The sequence below is a fragment of the Typopeltis vanoorti genome, chromosome 3, assembly GCF_054136105.1.
Source record: "Typopeltis vanoorti isolate ZY-2024b chromosome 3, IOZ_Tvanoo_1.0, whole genome shotgun sequence".
In the NCBI taxonomy this organism is placed as follows: domain Eukaryota; kingdom Metazoa; phylum Arthropoda; class Arachnida; order Uropygi; family Thelyphonidae; genus Typopeltis; species Typopeltis vanoorti.
In genome coordinates, this window is record NC_143551.1 from 136,688,652 (window position 1) to 136,704,606 (window position 15,955).

The window sequence follows — 15,955 nt, forward strand, 5'->3', positions numbered from 1 at the left end:
GACAATGAGACTTATTTGTGTCTGTGGTCCTACTTTACTTCTACTTTAGTGGAACAGAAGGTTCCACTAAAGTAGAAGTAAAAGAATTTTTTTTGAGGTTTTAGAGAAAGCAACTACAACACCAGGGCACTCCTTGCAAAGGTGGAGCAAGCTACCAACACTCCTATCTCAGTATCTCCCATAATGCAAAACACATCTCCTTGCAGATATGTTTAATGTTATGCATTAAGGAGTCCCCTGGTGTTGTACCACCTTACCCCAGTCCTGAAGATACTTTCAGGACTGGGGTAAGGTGGTACAAGACCATAATGCAAAGCACATCTCCTTGCGAACATGTATAATGCTATGCATTAAGGGAAGGACCACTACATAGACCGGTTTCGACCTTTACTGAGGTCTCATCAGTGGGAGCGAGACCCAGAAATGGTGATACTAAGGCAGAAGAATTGGAGAGGTCATATTTATCTATACGAGTTGCCAAAAGGTGTACCACCTTATTATTAAATTACTCTGGATTTAGAGAAAGATGTTGAAGTTTATTTTCCACTTGGTTAGATTATAATAAATTTCATTTAATCCTTTATCCAAGTGTAAGCAAACAAAGTTTGCGCCTAAAGTTTGCCTCGGTTCTGAAGATACTTCAGGTGCAAACTTTGTTTGCTTACACTTGGATAAAGGATTAAACGAAATTTATTATATTATTATTACGGGCAACTCCAGGGAGTCATTAGACTCATCGAGGGAGGCCCCAAATCATATTCATCACAACTATTTGACATTCATACAGTATCTATCATACCTCGCCTTAAACTCATTCACTGTCACAGCATCCACCACAGACTCAGGGAGCGCATTCCACTCATTCACTACTGTAAAAGTAAAGAACCCAGCTCTAACACCTTTACTAACCACACTTTTGCCCAGTTTCCATGGATGTCCCCTAGTCCTCCCACAACCAGCCCTGTTCTCAAAAATATCTTCTGAATTAATTTTATAGAAACCCTTCAGTAATTTGAATGTCTCAATCATATCTCCCCTCCTCCGCCTATCAACCAATTTTTGCAACCCACAAATCCTCAACCTGTTCTCATACGGTTCATTCCACAGACCTGCTATCATCTTGGTCACTCGCCTCTGGATCCTCTCCACCTCCTCCCCATTATAGTGTAACGAAGTGGAAAATAAACTTCAACATCTTTCTCTAAATGCAGAGTAATTTAATAATAACGTGGTACACCTTTTGGCAACTCGTATAAGTAAATATGACCTCTCCATTGCTTCTGCCTTAGTATTACCACTTCTGGGTGTGGCCCCTACTGATGAGACCTCAATAAAGGTCAAAACCAGTCTGGATAGGTGGCCCTTCCCTTAATGCACAGGATCATACAGGTCTGCAAGGAGATGTGCTTTGCATTATGGGAGATACTGAGACTTGGATAAAGGATTAAACGAAATTTACTATATTTTTTACTTTTTTTTTTTATTATAGAAATTTATTATAGTCTAACGAAGTGGAAAATAAACTTCAACATCTTTCTCTAAATCCAGAGCAATTTAATAATAACGTGGTACACCTTTTGGCAACTCGTATAAGTAAATATGACCTCTCCATTGCTTCTGCCTTAGTATCACCACTTCTGGGTGTGCCCCCCCCCCCACACACACTGATGAGACCTCAATAAAGATCAAAACCGGTCTGGGTAGTGACCCTTCCCTTAATGCACGGTATTATACAGGTCCGCAAGGAGATGTGCTTTGCATTATGGGAGATACTGAGACAAGGAGTGATGAGAGCTTGGTGCACCTTTACTACGAGTTACCTCAGTCCTGAAGATACTTCAGACGCAAACTTTATTTGCTTACACTTGGATAAAGGATTAAATGAAATTTATTATAGTCTAACCAAGTGGAAAATAAACTTCCAGTACTAAGAGAAAAGCTTTTCAAAACACTATAGTTGTATGGTGTCAACGGGGCATTATATCAAGCCATACTTAGTCTTTATTCGAGTTGTAAGTCAACAGTTAGAATTGAAGGAAGTACAGGAAGATGGTTTAATGATAAATATGATGTCATACAAGGTTGTACATTATTCCCCCTGTTATTTATTATCTATATGGGTCACATTATGAAGAAAGTGGTATTAAACCTGATATCAAAATTGGAGATGTTGATCGCAGCTCTTTACTGGAATAACTGTTAGATACATTAATAAATATGGTATGAAGGGCAGCAATAACAAGACAAAGACAATAAAAATAGGCAGAAGCATTGAAATATCAACTGTATTCTGAATGGAGAACCTATAGAACAAGTAAAACATTTCAGCTACTTAGGTACAATTTCTAGTGAAGATGGTAAATTGAATATGGAAATAGACAATAGAATCAACAAAGCTCATATGGTAGGAAGTCAAGTGAATAAATTTATATGGAATAAGAGGAAAATGAGTCAAAACACTAAATTAGCTGTAAGACAGTGTTCAAACCAATTTTAACTTATGGATCTGAGAGCTGGGCTAGAAATAAACACATGACCAAAGACTAGAGACCAAATCGAAAACCAAAACAAGTGTCCTGAGAAAGATTAGTCTTTATCAGGACTCTCATGAACAGATGGCATCAATGATAATATCATATTAAAAACGAGAATATTAGGAAAGAACATGACATTGTTAGCAGAGTTCAGGTGGTATGGTCACACAAACAGAATATGAGAGGAAAGTTTAGTAAAACAAGTGTTCTCTGCCAGGTTGGCAGGAAAAAGACCCAGAGGAAGACCAAGATATAGGTGAATTGATACAGTAAAAAGTACCTTAGAAGACAGAAATATAAGATCTGATAATGCTGAAGTTTTTATAGGTAACAGATTGATTTGGAGGAAAATTGTAGATAGGAAGTTAGTGGTGATGTAAGTTTTTCATGTAGTACTATCATATCTTGTACAGCCCTTAAGAGTACATGTCAGGAATTTGATGATGATGATATATGTTGTAATGAATAATTTTTTTTTACATTATCATTTATATCAGGTAATTTTATATTTCTATTTATTAATACTAGTAATGGGTAAACATGAATAGGAAAAACAGCAATTTGCAAACTCACAATTCCTTCTCCTTAACTTTTCTACATTGATTCTTGTGGACTAAATATTAATGAGTCACTAGGAAGAAAAAACCACTTTGTTATTCAGATTTTAACAAGGTTATTAACATATCTGCTCTCCCACCAAGAGGTTGCAGGTTTGAATCCTTCCATAGGCAGTGATAATGCTTCTGATTATCTTTAGGTGGAAGATGAATTTCATCCTTGATGAGAACACCGCTCCACTTTCTGGAGGGGTCTCTAGAGCAGTTTCCAGAATATGTAAAAACATAAATTAAAAAAATTCGTCTCCTACCCTCAATACAAATGTCCAATAGGTATATAAAAACCTTTAATGGGTGGAAGCCATATCAGGGTAACTTATGGCATCTTCAGAGGACATATAGGGAAAAAAAAACTTAACAATATAAAATTGTCGTCATTGGTAGCAGTTGCAAAAACTGACACTATCAGTTCGGTTGTTTAACTAGATATTGAGGGAATAAACCATCTTCCATTCCTTTATAAATTAATCAGAATTTGGTTTTAATCTAGTGTATACAAGTAGTAAAATGAACATGAAATTTGTTGAAGCAATTTTTTTTTTTATCTATAATTGTTTTTTTACAACTGCATATAGTCTTCATTCTTATTTCAACTGAAAAAAACAAACAAAACACTTTTTCCCCCTCCTTACTTACCATAACTAAATGATGCACAGTATATACATCTGAGTCTCCATAGTAGACTCGAATAGCTCTGACTGTGAAGCCAAATCCTCTTGCACCACGTCTGATAATAATTGGCGGTTTTAGCTGAGCCACTAAAGGACTGAGTTCACGACTGGGTGAGGTATCACGAGAGCTTGTACTAGAACCACCAGGAGAGCCAATAGGTTGTGGAGTGAGATCCTCTGGTGAAGGGAGACAGAAAAAAAGATTAACATGACTTTATATAAAAAGAAAATGGTTAAACTTAAATAATGGTTAAATTATTTAAGCAATAACATTAACTTCTTAATTTTTTTTCTTAAATTTATGAAAGCTAACTACAGTAAGTCATTTAGCTTCATTATTATTAGTAAACTCAATTTCTGTTTAAGAAAACACAAATACAAACTTCTAGCATTAGTTGCTCTAGCATCGCACTACTTAAAAGAATGAATTCTGTCCAGGAGCCCATACATTTGCCATCTATTACTAATTTTGATTAAATATGACTTGAAAAAATGTCGATGCATGTGTCTTTAGGGAATTTCAACAGCAGCCCTGGCATACATGTTTATTAAGAGTGTTGTAACATCATAATCCACTCCCAAAGGAATAAAAAGAGGGCAAAATTGTTCCACTTCTCAAAGGCGGTGATAAGACAGGCTAAAAATTATAGGCCGGTGTGTATCTAGAGTTGTCGTTAACATGTTAAGAAGTTGGTGAGAGGTGGCAATACATGTTGGAAATTATTTATTTTTTAAATAAGTGAACTTTTGATCAATATGAAGAAGAGAAACCAAAAGTTTGTGTTTGAAACTTTAAAACCTTTCAAAAGCATATTAGAGATTAAAAATATATATACATTTCTTTTATTCAATAATCACTTCCCTTTCATTTTTTTTAAAAATATATTTTTACGAGTTTTTTTTTTTTTTTTGTATGCAGTGAATCTAAAGAGTTTCTGACCATGGAAAATTATATATCTTTATTTTTAATGTTCCCACTTTCAAACTGACTAGTTAAAGCAGGGGTCACCAAACTTCTTTGACCATCGGCCCCTTCGAGAGTTTCTCGACTTTTTATCGACCCCCCCTCTATTTTACTATTACGTAATTATAATAGGACAATCAAAAAAGACGTTTATGTGAGTTTTTAGATTGTTTATTTTATAGTTACAGTGTTTATTGTATGTATAATATAGTATATATTATTATATTGGCTTAACATCAAAGGGATACATTTTTTTTTTTTTTTTGATCCTTCTTAACATTACATATTTGATAGGAGGGATAATTAATATATAAAATATAAAATTTAATTTAGATAACAAAATAACAATAATACAATCTTCCTTATATATATATATATATATATATATATATGAAAATAAGACTTTTATTAACTTAGTATACAATTTACTAACGTTGCCAATGTGAAGGGTGTGTGCTTCGTGACTCTTGACAAGATTAGCAATGTTGGGTTCAAAATTAGTAAGTTTCAGCCTTAAATCGCCACGGAATTCTATATCTAACTTATTTGTTTTGTTAAAATGGAATTAACATGGCTGAAACCAGCATCAACCCTGTACGAGCTTGGAAATGCAAGCAAAAAGGGGAGTATACGTCAGAAAGTTTTGGATATTTTTCTGCAACATTTATATTAGTCCAAAAGTAACTTAAAGTTCTATATTAATAAAGCATCTTAGCTTCAAGATCAACTGACAATTCAATAAGTTCATCATGTAAGTTACATTCGATATTTTCAATATCTGCAGAAAATGGCGTGATAACCCAATCTGGAATGTGCATGTTTTCAAAATCTGCGAAGCACAATTTAAAATCATCGCTCAAATTTTGAAGATGCTTTGTGTATATTTCTAAGTCTTCATCTTTTACTTCCAATTGCTGTAGATTCGAAAAGTACTGAAAATCTTTTCGTAACAATGGTTATATTAATAAATGGAATATCATACTTATTTAAATATTCCTCCAATAGCTGAAAAATTGTCAACCCCGTTCCATCACTTTCAAGATATTTTGCAAATAAAAATTCGTCAATAATTTGATGTTTGGTTTTACTATATCTTACATAAGCCACAAGAATAGAAGAACTATCGAATGTAGATTCATCAAGTTGGATGGAGAACTTACTATTTTTGCATTCTGATACTACAGTTTTTTCTACATCTTCCATTTCACCAATACGTCTTTTCACGGTATTCGCACTCAATGGTAGGCATTTTAAAACAGGGCCAGAATCTTTTTTCATTATGGCTTCAATTACTTCTTTGATTGCGAGTATAACAATGTCCTCTGCAAATGTATATGGTTTTCCTTTTTTTGCTATATTAAAAGAAATATTATAGGAGGCTGATAATCCTTGTTTATTGTCAGCTTCGGCAGGTGCTTTCATAAATGATTTTATAGTTGGTCGATATGTGTATTTCTCTTTTAGTTCTTTAAAAAAGATCTTTATCTTTCTTATCGGGATGGAATCTTTGAAGATGATATTTCATTTTTGCTGGTTTCATTGCATCATTACTAAACGTTTTTTCACAAAGAAGACATATAGGTCTTGTTTCGTTTCTTAATGAAGCAATAAACCAGAGTTTTAAATATTCTAACGAATATTGTCTGCATTTCTTTTTAGAATCTGAAGCTGCCATTGTGGTTATTGTGGTTGTAACAAAATAATTAAAATTGAAGTCAGTAAGCAGAAGCAATAAGTCTAAATAACATACCTACTCATGTATTTCTATAGGATGTACAAAACTACCAGCCCTGCTCAACTCTTAAACATAGAGAAATTTAGTTCGTGATGAATGATTGAATTATAATATGTATGTTGATGAATTTTAGAACATTATCGCTCACTTGTATGTCGATGCGCAAAAATGACACTGGGATCGAATACGTGTAAGTATAAGTAAATAAGCAACCACGCACATGTTGCAATCTCGCTTTTGCTGCGCCGGCTAGGCGGGAACCACCGACATCCGTTTATTGGTAAATACGTCATTTTGGCTTACTTGATTGGCTAACTATTTTCATGACCTTACTTCATCTTACAGGTCCTATTCATGTCACTGTTCCCACAATTCACTCTTAATTGCGTTGTCATTCAGGATGGAGGTAATCCAAGTTAACCGAATTAAATATTACCCGTACAATGATGTCTTATATTTTTCTATCGACCACTTTGACGACCACTGAGTTAAAAGAAATCTAAGTTAGAAAAAAAAGCAGCAGATATATTTTTTTTCTTTTTTGCAAGACACTGAAATGGAGTTTTTCTTGATTGTCTTTCTAAAACTAAAGTCCAGATCAGCTACTGGGAATATTTACAGATACAAATATATAGATATGCCCTTTTAACAGTATTAATTCACACGACCATAAAACAATACTATGAATAAAATATAATATTGTGGTTGTGAGTTAATACTATTAAATCAGTGGGTCTTAACCTTTTTAGTGATCGGCACCCCCATGAAAAATGTGTTTCTATTTCTTTATTTAGGAAATTACATCTATTGTAAGATATTTCTCGTGGAAAGGTTTAGACATTGATTATGCATTTTTTACTAAATGATTTAAGGAAATTACAACGTCACGTTGCCATTTTCAAGAAACTTAAGAATAAGACATGTGCACGCAGGCACAACAAACAGTAAGTGAGGAAGAAGTAGGAAGCTATTATTTCTCCTAAAGTCCTAATGGTGCCCCCTAGCAGGCAATGTTAGTATTCTTGGGAGATTGGGCTGAAGGACTTCTGATGTGGGTTTCCCAAATTTGAGGCAGTCTCATGCAGCCAAATTTGTTGAGGTTTGAATTGTTTCTTAGGGATGAAGCTGATTCCATGAAAAGCCTTTCATATTTGTATTTACTACGATGTATTATCTTGGCTTTCTTCCACCGTATTCTATGGCAGGTATCCAGCACGTGGTCAGCAAGACCAGAGTGGCTGTTGGTGAAACCGGATGTAGTCCTTGTGTTCTGAGATTGGCTGTCCTGCCTGTTTGGCCAAAGTAGGTCTAGGGAGGGGGTTGGTCTTTAGTAGAGTGGATAAGGGATGCCAATTTTTTATATGGTTTGTAACAAGAAGTTAAGTCATGTTTTTTTTAGGATTTTTGTCATTTTTTCCGAGGTGCCTCGGATATAGGGTATGGTGATGGATTTAGAGTAATCCTTGTTGTGATGTGGGGGGGGTTGTGGTTTACTGGTTTCAATATTTTTTGGATTATTTTCGGGGGGGGGGGTTAGCCACTGGCTGAGAAAGTGTTGAGAATGTGGTTTAGTTCTGTGGTTAGGGCATTGTCATTTGAACAGATAAGTTTGGCCCTGTTGTGTAGTGTCTTAATGACTCCATATTGTTGTGAGGAGAGGTGGTGGGATTGTTGGTGAATATATCTGCTGTATGGGTGGGTTTTCTATAGACTGGGAAAACCAAGGTTCCATCAGGCTGGCGGATGACTAGTGTGTCTAAGAAAGGAAGGCAGTTGTTTTTTTTTCTTCTTCCAGGGTGAATTTGATTCTGGGGTTGGTTGTTTAAGTGTGTTAGGAAGGAGAGGAGTGCATCGGAGCCATGTGGTCAAACAGTGAACACATCATCAACATAGCAAAGCCAAATGGTTGGTTTTTGTGGGGCAGAGTTTAAGGCTTTCTCTTCAAAAGTCTCCATATAAAAGTTGGCCAAGGGTGGGGAGAGTGGAGAACCCATGGCTGTCCCCTCTATTTGTCTGTAAATTTTCCTTGCCACACAAAATAACCAGAGTTCATTGTGAACTGAAATAAGGCTGTAATATCAGGAGGAAATTTAGCTTGGATTAGCTCAAAGGATTCTTTGAGTGGGACATTTGTAAATAAGGAGGAGACATCAAAACTGACCATTACGTCAGTGTGTTTGAGTGTAAGGTTTTCTATTCTGGCTTTGAAGTGGGCTGAGTTTTTTTATGTGTGAAGGTGTGTTGCCAGTATAGTGTGAGAGAGCGTTGGCCAAATGTTTTGTCAGTTTGTATGTGGGGGAATCAATGCCATCCACTATGGGACGTAATGGCACATTTTCCTTATGTATTTTTGGGAGTCCATAAATACGGGGGGAGGGGGGGGAATGGAGTAAAATGGTTTTAATTTGTTAGTGATTTCCACAGGCCAAGAAGTGACCTTCTCAAGGAGCCTGTGGAGTTTTCTAATTTGTGAGTTGGTGGGATTATACTCGATAGGGAGGTAAGTAGCCCAATCTAACAATAGAGCTTTCAGCTTACCTGTGTAATCCTTTTGGTTAAGCAATACTGTGGTGTTCCCTTTATCAGCTTTGGTGATTATTATTTTCTTGTTTTTCTTTAATTCCAGTAGAGATTTAATTTCCTTACTGAGCATGTTGGCTTTTGGTGGTTTAGCTTTGGTCAGAACACAAGCTACATCCAGTCGAATATCGCTGGCGACGTGGTTTGGAAGGTGTCGTATCCCGCGTTCAATTCTTATCATAATATCTTCAGCAGGTATTCTTCTGGGCACAATGGCGAAGTTGTGGCCACGTGCTAGGGCATCGGGAGCTTCAGGTTTTACACCAAATGACGAAAGGTTGACTACTGTTTAGGTAGGAAGTTGTGGTTTCGATATAGAGTCCTTTTTCAAATTTTTTGATGTGTCGATCTCGTACTTTTTTAAATTCTTTCTCCCTGCAGTGCACGAGATGTCGTATAAAATAGACCAAATTTCGTGGCTTAAGGTGCTTGAAAGGTGATCTTTGAGTGCCTGTATAGCTAAGTTAGCATCATTCAGGAACCGGCGACTGGTGGCAATTTGTTCTCTGAGTAAGGCTTGGCTGGCACGGTTATAAATACGAAGAGCCTTTTGCAAAGAGAAACGGTGCTTGAATTTCACACAGTTAGGAATTACCTGATAAGAATTGAACACGGGATACGCCTTAAACTCTGCCCCACAAAACCCAACCATTTGGCTTCGCTATGTTGATGATGTGGTTGCTATTTTGGCCACATGGCTCCGATGCACTCCTTTCCTTCCTAACACACTTAAACAACCAACACCCCAGAATCAAATTCACCCTGGAAGAAGGAAAAAAACAACTGCCTTCCTTTCTTAGACACACTAGTCACCTGCCAGCCTGATGGAACCTTGGTTTTCTCAGTCTATAGAAAACCCACCCATACAGGCAGATACATTCACCAACAATTCCACCACCTCTCCTCACAACAATATGGAGTCATTAAGACACTACACAACAGGGCCAAACTTATCTGTTCAAATGACAATGCCCTAACCACAGAACTAAACCACATTCTCAACACTTTCTCAGCCAATTGCTATCCCCCCCGCAAAAAAAAACCCAAAAAATATTTAAACCAGTAACCCCCCCCACAACAAGGATTACTCTAAATCCATCACTATACCCTATATCCGAGGCACCTCAGAAAAAATTACAAAAATCCTAAAAAAACATGACTTAACTTCTTGTTGCAGACCATATAAAAAAATTGGCATCCCTTATCCGCTCTACTAAAGACCAACCTTACCCCCCCCCCCCCCCAGACCTACCTGGTGTATACCAGGTCTCTTGCAGCTGTAAGCTGTCCTACTTTGGCCAAACAGGCAGGACAGCCAATATCAGAATCTCAGAACACAAGGACTACATCCGGTTTCACCAATACAGCCAGTCTGGTCTTGCTGACCACGTGCTAGATACCTGCCATAGAATACGGTGGAAGAAAGCCAAGATAATACATCGTAGTAAATACAAATATGAAAGGCTTTTCATGGAATCAGCTTCATCCCTAAGAAACAATTCAAACCTCAACAAATTTGGCTGCATGAGACTGCCTCAAATTTGGAAAACCTACATCAGAAGACCTTCAGCCCAATCACCCAAGAATACCAACATTGCCTGCTAGGGGGCACCATTAGGACTTTAGGAGAAATAATAGCTTCCTGCTTCTTCCTCACTTACTGTTGTGCATGCGTGCATGTGTCTTGTTCTTAAGTTTTTTGAAAATGGCAATGTGACGTTGCCAAAATATTGAAGTATATTAAAATTTATTTTAATGTATATCCTAGTTGATGTTGTAATTTCCTAAAATCATTTAGTAAAAAATGTTGCAAGATAATTTATTTATTGAAAAATAAACACATACATTTACATATACATACAAAACAATATCTCAATTTTTTAATGGCTATGCTGTTGTTTATTCATAATAATACTTTTGAAGAAAGGCTCCTTTTTTGAAAGAGCGATGCATAAGTCATCACTTGCATTTAAGCGATTTCTGGCTTTTGTTTTTATGTGTAAAAGTGATGAAAATCCCATTTCACACAGGCAGGTGGTGGCAAATGGTAAAAGTGTCTGCAGTGCTGCTTTTGCCAGCTGTTCTAACTGTATACACCAGTATTGTTCTAAGTCCAGTTTTTCAAATTCCATTTGAATACGTGCATTGGCTCGAATTTCAATAAGACCATCTTTTATTAAATAGCTGCCGTCCATCGAATCTGGGTCAAAATTTAGAAACTTCTCTTGCACCCCCAGGGGTGCACATACCTCAGGTTAAGAATCACCGTATTAAATGGATATAATGAATAATCTTGATGCCTAAACCTTGCTACAGAGCATGCACTGTTTATGATCTATATCAGGGGTACCCAACCTTTTCCAGTGTGCTCACGTACCACCAGTGGTATGCGTACCATAGGTTGAGAATCCCCGACCTATATCATGCAACTAAATTAAGTGTGAAATTCCAAAAGCTATGAAATGTTTTTCATGTAGAAAAATGGAAAGGTTTGCAGAATAAAGTAATAATCTCTCCATCCAAATTTCATGGCTATTCACTTATCTGTGAAACATGGATTTCACAAATCATATTTAATGGAGAACTAGATGAACAATTATGAATTGATTGAATAAATGTTGTTTCATACTATATGCAATATCAATCAAAATTTGATTTCCTTATTGAATGCGCTTTCTACTAATAACATTTTTATTGTTTCTTTTAGTTCTTTTACTGATTGCAAAATCTTATACAGTGGTTAAATAAATATCTTCTTGAATAAATTATTATTATTTTATTTATTTATTTGCAAAGACTTAAAAATAAACAAAATAAAATATCATATAGCTCTGAAAAAATGCTGGCTATGACTGAGTAGGCTATAGGTTCAAACTGTTCTGTGACATGAATATTTGTGAATATGTTTTAAGTGACAGAGAATTTTCATTGCCACTGTGAGATCACAATGGGCAATTCTGCTTACTGAAGACCTGACGAGGTTTGAAAAAGTACTCACTTTGGTCTTAAGAGTCAAGTTTCTTGATTTCATCAAAAGAAGACTGCTCCCATTTTGATTACGGCTTGTTAGTGTGGGTCAAATAAAAATTATGGTAGAGAGACCATTCATTTTTATAAGAGTGAAAAGGAATTTACAGTATATTTTTTATGTTAATCCCATCCCGTGAAAGGTTGTGAACTTGGAGGAGAGAGGTAAAATATCTTTTTATTTATTTTATACATAACCTGGACCCTTGTTCTATAGAATAAACATGGAACTTTTCTAATTTAATTTCAGTCTCCAGTAAGTGGGACAGTGGTGTCACACCTGGCAAAGAAATTTATCTTATCTCTAATGACTATCCAAATTTTTTAATTTGTGCATTAAGGCTGACAGTACACTTCTGAATATTTGAATTTTTTCTTTATCCAAGAATTATTAATTCCATATGTTTAGAAATTCTGGATATAATGGACACCAGATTCTTTTTCTTTTTTTTTGAGCATTACATGCTAGCAAACATAACTTATATTCTCACCAAATGCAGTAAATTTATTCTTAAATAACTATGTTCAGATCAAGAACCAAGATATTGCAAAATGAGAAGCAAGGAAAAGAGAGAGAGAGATGGAACAATTTTGTAACAGAACTAGAAAAGAATATATCTAAGTCACAACCAAAAACGTATAAAATAATAAAATACATGAAAAAAAGAAAAGGTAAAAATACAAACGATAGATTTAGAAAAATGGGTAACTTATTTTCAAAATCTCTAGACTTTGTTAATGAAAGACTCCTGAAATTTTTTTAATATGGTCTGGATTCCTGGAAAAACTTCAAACTCTTGAAAAAAAAAAAAAGCAATAATTTTTCCAAATTATAAGAAAGGAAATAACGATGACTGCAATAACAATAGGGGAATTAGTCTTCTAAATACAGGAATATTAAAAGAGAAAGTAAACAGTACTGTAGAGAACAAATGGAAAGTGCTGAACTTGCATACTCAATTTTTACTCTAAAATAATTAATTGAAAAGTGAAGAGAATTTCGAAAAAAAAAACAAACGTGGCATTAATTGATTATGAAAAAAGCCTTTGATAAAATTAATAGACAAAAATTATTTAAAATGTTAACCAATTTAAATATACCAAACCAGCTATTACAGTCTATTCAAGAAATATATACAGGAAATAAACTGGCAGTCAAATTATAACAAATATCAGAAAGGAAAGACACATATATAAATAGAATTATAATAGAGGATATCTCACAGTTGTTGAATTATATGCTCCAGAGGAGGGGAGACAAAAGAAAGTTTGGACTTCTCTAACCAACTCCAAAATATAAGAGAAAATAAACAAAAATGGCATGTTATTATTGCTGGGTGATTTAAATGCTCATGTAGGCAATATGAAAATCCAAAATCATGTCGAAACTTTTGGAGAATTAGTATAAATTCACCAAAAGTCAAAGATTAATAGATTTTTCTATAATAATCTAAGAATAATGAATATAATGTTCAAACACAAAGACGTCCATAAATTCACATGGTCAGCAAGAGGATCAAAATCTATTATAAACTATACAATAGCAAATAATAAAATAGGTAGATTCATTCCTGATGATAGAGTTTTCCGAGGTTTTGAAATTGAATCAGATCATTATCTATGTGTGACATGAATACAGTTCCCCTCAAAGATGGATAAAATACCAGTATCCTTCATTAGACAACTGAGAACTTAGGTTGAAAGCCAGCTTATAATCTGATTCCGATAAAAGAAAATGATATCAGCAAAAAAGAAATGGAAAATACAGCAACTACCGTCAGATGAATCTATTAATCAAGAGTGGAATTATCGCTGCAATATTTTAGGAGATTCAGACTTAGAAATACTGGGAATGAAAAAGCAATGGAAAAGAAAAAAAAAGGCCTTTGTAACTGGGACCCAGAAATCAGGAAAATCATAGATGGAAAAAGGAAGGCCTATAAAAAATGGTTAAGCACAAACAAAATACAGGATGAAATTGAATATAAACACAAAAGAGCAATAGCAAAAAAGAGAAACACGCAAAAGACAGAGTTCAATGGAACAATTTCGTTACAAATTTAGAAAACAATATGGATAAAACACAAACATATATATTTATATGACACATGAATAAAAACCTTAGAAAATCGATTAAGATCAATACCATGCCTTTGGAGGATTGGCTTAAACACTATAAAGAATTATGGACAACTGATGACAACCCTCTGAGAACAATTATCTGCAAATAATTCAACAGACTACCTTGAAGATTTAGAGTCTTCTCCTGAGCTTCTATGGTTCTTGCATTGTTGCTCTTCAGGTGTTGGCTCTAAATCTTCAAGGTAGTCTGTTGAATTATTTGCAAAATACATATTCTGAGGTTATAGATTTAAGATTTATAGATTTCAGAGGATCATAGCATTTTCCAGTTTTCTGGTGGTAAGTGGCCATTTAGGATCTTATTCATGAATTCTAGTAGTTTGCATCAATGTGGAACTTTTCAAATGCTCTGGAGACAACTTGAGATACAAACTACTAGAATTCATGAATAAGATCCTAAATGGCCACTTACCACCAGAAAACTGGAAAATGCTATGATCCTCTGAAATTTATAAATCTTAAATCTATAACCTCAGAATATGTATTCAGAAAAAGATTGAGAAACTACCTTATGGGATTAAACAATGCTGACAATTATTTTAAACGTATAGTATAAGAGATCATTATAACTCATATATCATAACAAATTAAGATATTGATTTACAAATTGGTTCATTCAATTAGGTATTAAAATATCAATATGTACATTATTATAACTGGTAAAGATGCGGTCCCCAGATTCTCAGTGTCTGTTTTGAGCTAATTACTTTTCTAGTAACAGTATGGCTATGGCCCTTGGTTACACATATTTGCATTAACTAACTTACATTACTCTAAACCAGTTACTTATCATAATTATCAAACCATTCGAAATATATTCTACTTGCATATATGAGAAAATTTTTTATTAACCATAATAAAATAACAGTCAAAATAAGTGTTAGTACCAACAGAATATGATAGTAATACTATCATATTTTGTTGATATGAATTTTATTTTGTAACATTGTACTGTACTGTGCTTGAATTGTATTGTGAAATATTGTCATAATTATATTATACAAGTTGAATATGTATAATTTGTATACGTGATGTAAAAAAAAAAAAAAAAAAGAAATCAGCTAATGCCTTTTTATTCCTGTATATATAGGGAGTAGGCGAGGCCGTTTTTAGCCCTATCTAACTTTGAACTGAACTGCCCACTCAGTCAGTCAGTATATGTGATGTGAATAATAAAAACTGTTAAACTGTTAAAAACTATTCAGCCATTAGCCTTTTAAACAATGGATATAAATTTTAAACACTGGAAACTTGAATATAAAATATATTCAAGTTATTAGAAATTTTAAAAGATGACAACATTCCTAACCAGTTAATTAAAGCAATTTTCAATATATATATATATATATAAAACAATAACCAAATTAAAATAAAGATAGCCGCACAAAAATGTGAATCACAGAACACAAATGCAGGTGTTCGACAAGGATGTAGTCTATCAGCACTCCTCTTTAATATTTATATTAATAATAAGATAAGAGAGTGGAGGGAAACAACTAGTTTTGGCATTCACATAAATGATTACACCAACATCATCGATACAATTTCATTCGGCGATGATCAGGTTCTAATTGAAGATGACAAAGATTCACTACAGCGAGCATTAAACGAAACAGCAAAAAACATACAATATGGAAATCTCCACTTCCAAAACCAAAGTCATAGCATTCAAAGGCGAGACCCAA

The 15,955-nt window shown here is 34.6% G+C and overlaps 1 protein-coding gene across 7 annotated transcripts in view; it reads right to left on the minus strand.

Moving 5' to 3' along the window:
- dop (microtubule-associated serine/threonine (MAST) protein kinase dop) overlaps positions 1 to 15,955 on the minus strand; it is a 677,535-nt gene that overhangs the window by 14,505 nt on the left and 647,075 nt on the right. For all 7 annotated transcript variants that reach the window (XM_090390876.1, XM_090390874.1, XM_090390878.1 and 4 more), the window contains one exon: positions 3,788 to 3,999. In XM_090390876.1, coding sequence (XP_090247002.1) covers positions 3,788 to 3,999 — 212 coding nt within the window. The remainder of the gene's footprint in view (positions 1 to 3,787; positions 4,000 to 15,955) is intronic.